The sequence below is a fragment of the Bactrocera neohumeralis genome, chromosome 5, assembly GCF_024586455.1.
Source record: "Bactrocera neohumeralis isolate Rockhampton chromosome 5, APGP_CSIRO_Bneo_wtdbg2-racon-allhic-juicebox.fasta_v2, whole genome shotgun sequence".
Classification (NCBI taxonomy): Eukaryota; Metazoa; Arthropoda; class Insecta; order Diptera; family Tephritidae; genus Bactrocera; species Bactrocera neohumeralis.
In genome coordinates, this window is record NC_065922.1 from 42,214,913 (window position 1) to 42,218,717 (window position 3,805).

A 3,805-nucleotide genomic window follows, 5' to 3' on the forward strand; every position below is an offset into this window, starting at 1 on the left:
TGTCTGAAACCTCGTTTGATATCGAATGGCTCGGAGAGGTCCTTCCCGATCCTGCTGTGTCGAATTTCTTTTCACGGGTCTTTTCCCAGATTTGGCGCATGGTGAACATCTGGTCAGTTGTCTGGATCTGGATAATGTCCAATCAGTTTGTTGACGGTGGGCTTTAATTTTTCATACCTCCTTATCAGTCCTTCGCTGCCGTGTTTGAATATTTCGGCCGGCAATGCATCGGCCCCCGTCGCTTTGTTGTTCTTAAGATGGGTAAATGCTATTCGGACTTCTTCATGGTCGGGCAATGGAACGTCTGCTCAAGCGTCATCGATTATGGAATCGGGTGCGCCATCTTATACCTTCACTGCCAATCAGCAGGCTGGAGAAGTGTTCCCTCCACTATTTTAGTATGCTCTGTCATCGTTTACTAGATTACCTCCGGGGGTTCTATGCGAGTATGATCCGGTCTTGAAACCTTCTGTTAGTCGTCAACGAATCGTTTGTTTGCAGCTACTCTTACACCGAGTTGCTGATGAGTGCTCTCAGAGAGCAGGAGTGGAAGCCGAGGAGAAAATCGTTCGGCTATCTGTTGGATTGTATGTAGCTTCTTGACGTCACGCACGTCATACGCACGTTTAAAACACTGAAGACTTGTCTTCCGTCGATCAGCCTCAACTCATCTGGCGATGTTTCTTCATTGAGGCTAAATTTACCGACCGTTGTGGCAAAGAAATCTTCTTTTCCCACCCTGGCGTTAAAGTCTTTAAACACGATTTTGACATCGTAGGGGGGCAGTTCTTATGTGCGCTCTAAGCACTTTCCTCAATTGCGTAAACTTCTACACATGGATCTATCTTCCTACGACGACATTGACATATTTAAGCGTATTAAGAGACAGCGAACACGCTGGCTAGGTCAAGTCGTCCGAATAAATGAAAACACTCCAGCTTGGAGTCTATCCGACACAGTACCCGCTGGGAGAAGCAGTATCAATGAAGAAGAAGAAAGTAGCGCAAGAAAATATTATCCAATAATTTCCATACAACTTTAAATCCTCTCACGCCATCGTCAAGCATCAAATCAAGATGTAACATTGAAATACTTAACCCAACCGACGCTGAATTAAACACATGTTTATAAATAGTATTATTTAGTTCAATTAAATAACAATTGCAGAATAAATATTTTTAAATATGTTTTTTCTACAATATTTTCGTATGTAAAGAGGAATATTATTTGAGAAAACGTATAAAAGATGAAGTACAATAACATCTCATTCCTCACGTAGTAGGCAGCATATCGGATCCGAATCCCTGACCACCCACTTGTTTGTAGATCTTCTTGAAACCGTACTTTCTGAAAATCTTCTTGCTTGAGTTACTATATTCACATATTTAGTTCTAACGCCTTTTTCTATATCCCTTGTATAACTGCTGGAAAGCTCAGCATCTGCACTAAAGAACTCCTCCTCTTGTTCTTCTTCTTCCGGTATCATGTTTTTCTCTACATACACGTCACTTACTGAGTCCTTCTCGTTGTAATATAAATTATCAGCAACAATACGTTCCAAATCAACTTCCTCTTCACTACTGGGGACCTCTGATGTTATGTTTTCTATTTCCGAAGCTCTTATTTTAGAAACGGAAGTACGCGTGTTCAATACGAGATTGTATAATCTATATAGGTTTTGAGATGAGTACTTCGATATGTTGCTCAAAGTATTTTGTTTTATATAGCCAACTTGATTGTCTTCATCCCAAAAACGTTCGCAAAGATTCTTCCAACGTCGTAGTCGATAGAAGTTACAAAACGATTTAGCTTTCATTAAATTCACTAACTCGGGATGTATGAGATCGGATCTTAAAGCAGCTATCATATATTTAGTACTCAAGACTTTTGCGTGATTGGCTTGATGATCAAAATGGATTTTAGCCATCTCAAATGCCAAACGTCCCCTTACTTCGCCACCGACCAAGCGGCGTTGTGCATGCCCTATTTCCAGTAGAATATCACCTTCACCTTGCCAGTATTCATTCTCTTTGCATATGTCCAGAGCTTTGGCGAAAACTTCTATGGCACCAACCGACTGGTCAAGGCTGTTTATTAAGAAAAAAGAGAAGTATAAACGTTGATTTTAAGAACATATTTGGAAAATATAAATTTCAAATTGAGTTTTGAAAATTTACTTTATTAATTGAAAGGAAAAAATATATTTTCAGTTACCATCTTACCAATATAGTGTGGTGCCAAGCTTCTTGAGAACATCCAACTTGGATTCCAGAAACTCTGCACCCGTCGCTTTCATGACGCTTTCTTTCAGTAGAAGTATCTCTTTCAATGCCCAGTCAAATCTATCAGCCTCCATTAGAAGTTCAATCTTTACCAGAAAAGCTTTGAACGCCATTAGTTTGTTTGCCTTAATGCCCACTGTAAGAAATATGATAAAATATTTCAATTCATGAGTATTTAAATAATATGAGTGAATTATAAAGCTTTTGGAAACCTTGAGCAATAGCCTTGATTGCTTTCTGTGTTCGTTTCAAAGCGTGCTTCCGCGTTATGCCAGGTTCTTTGGCTTTGACCAGGTATATTTCGGCCAATAATGTACCCAAAGCTGCATGCAGCGTAGGAAACTTCTCATTTTCAGGGCTGGTATCCGGCTTCCATCTTTCACTACAAGCCACATCCATTGCGACAGGTAAAATAAGCGTAGCTTTGCGAAGATGCTCCGCTGCTCAATAAAAAGTATATTAAAGTCTAATTCTCAGATTTTTACAAATATGACCAACGTTTTCCTTGCTGCTTCAGAAACTTGGCGTATTTGAAAACGAATCTCGAGGACTGTTCTTTTGCTGAATAATTTGTTGTAGATTCGAGCATATACTTAGATATTATGTTGTACAATTGCTTAGTTAACCAAGCAAAGTTTTGTTTCTCAACCATACCAATAGTCTGGTAAAGTATTCTCCTCATCATATAAACACCATGTCCTTTGTCCAAATGGTAAACTTGCTCTGCCATTTTTACATTGTCGACAAGTTGAAATAGCAAATCCATATCCTCGTAGACATAATGTATTTCATGTTTCTGTTCGATCAGGTCGCGCTCCACTGCCACTAAATATTCAAAATAACGTGCCGATGTGTAACAGCCATCCTCGTAGAACTCCTTAAGAATAACCTCATATACGGGACCCTTGAGACGTTTGAATTTACGAAGATCATTCGACGGCGCCTGCTTCACATTGCGATCGGAGCAAGGATGCGCGTAAATTGCAGATGTTGGTATTGGATCTGGCATGATAATGGATCGTATAAGATTATATAATTAAATACAGTAAACGTTTAATAAATAAATGTTTTCAGTTTAAATTAATTATAGTCTTTAAAAGTCAAATGAAATATATGCAAGGATGAAATGCGAGTGAACTCGTTTGATTCTATAATAAAGAATAATTGAATCATGCGAATGAACGAAAAAAATTACTGACATTTCGAAACAAAAAAATCTATGAACCATATCGTAACAAAATATAATCCAAAAGTACAAAAATATATTTTCAGTTACCAGTACAAAGAATTAGTTTAATAAGGAGTAGATTGTTATTCTCATATGTTATGTTATGTTCATGGTATGGCGGATTTTCTGTTTTCTTTCAAATAAATTTTGGGCAAGCGAAAGCAATATAATAAATGGCATCAATATACACAATTTTATACTCTGGAAACATGTAGCGCAGAGTTAAGCGTTAAATATTAATGAAACGGAACCTTGGTCTAGCCTCCATCAAGGCAGGGGAATGAAGCTGCTTCTT

At 38.3% G+C, this 3,805-nt stretch overlaps 1 protein-coding gene across 1 annotated transcript; it reads right to left on the reverse strand.

Annotated features, from left to right (window-relative positions):
* Positions 1-1,264: 1,264 nt before the first annotated feature.
* Positions 1,265-3,376, reverse strand: LOC126759974 (uncharacterized). The gene is made up of 4 exons (XM_050475271.1): positions 2,781-3,376; positions 2,495-2,722; positions 2,223-2,418; positions 1,265-2,087 (listed from the first exon to the last, which is right to left on the reverse strand). Exons 1-4 carry the CDS (start codon positions 3,289-3,291, stop codon positions 1,265-1,267), a joined length of 1,758 nt encoding a protein of 585 aa, XP_050331228.1. The 5' UTR covers positions 3,292-3,376.
* Between the last annotated feature and the right edge of the window lie 429 nt (positions 3,377-3,805).

What these genes read in the sequence shown, in the direction of transcription:
- LOC126759974 (XM_050475271.1), bottom strand. Translation starts at nt 3,291, where the DNA reads ATGCCAGATCCAATACCAACATCTGCAATTTACGCGCATCCTTGCTCC. An exon ending in AATCAAGGCTATTGCTCAAG is followed by an intron (nt 2,419 to 2,494) that starts GTTTCCAAAAGC and finishes TATTTCTTACAG; the next exon opens with TGGGCATTAAGGCAAACAAA. An exon ending in CTTGGCACCACACTATATTG is followed by an intron (nt 2,088 to 2,222) that starts GTAAGATGGTAA and finishes CTTAATAAACAG; the next exon opens with CCTTGACCAGTCGGTTGGTG.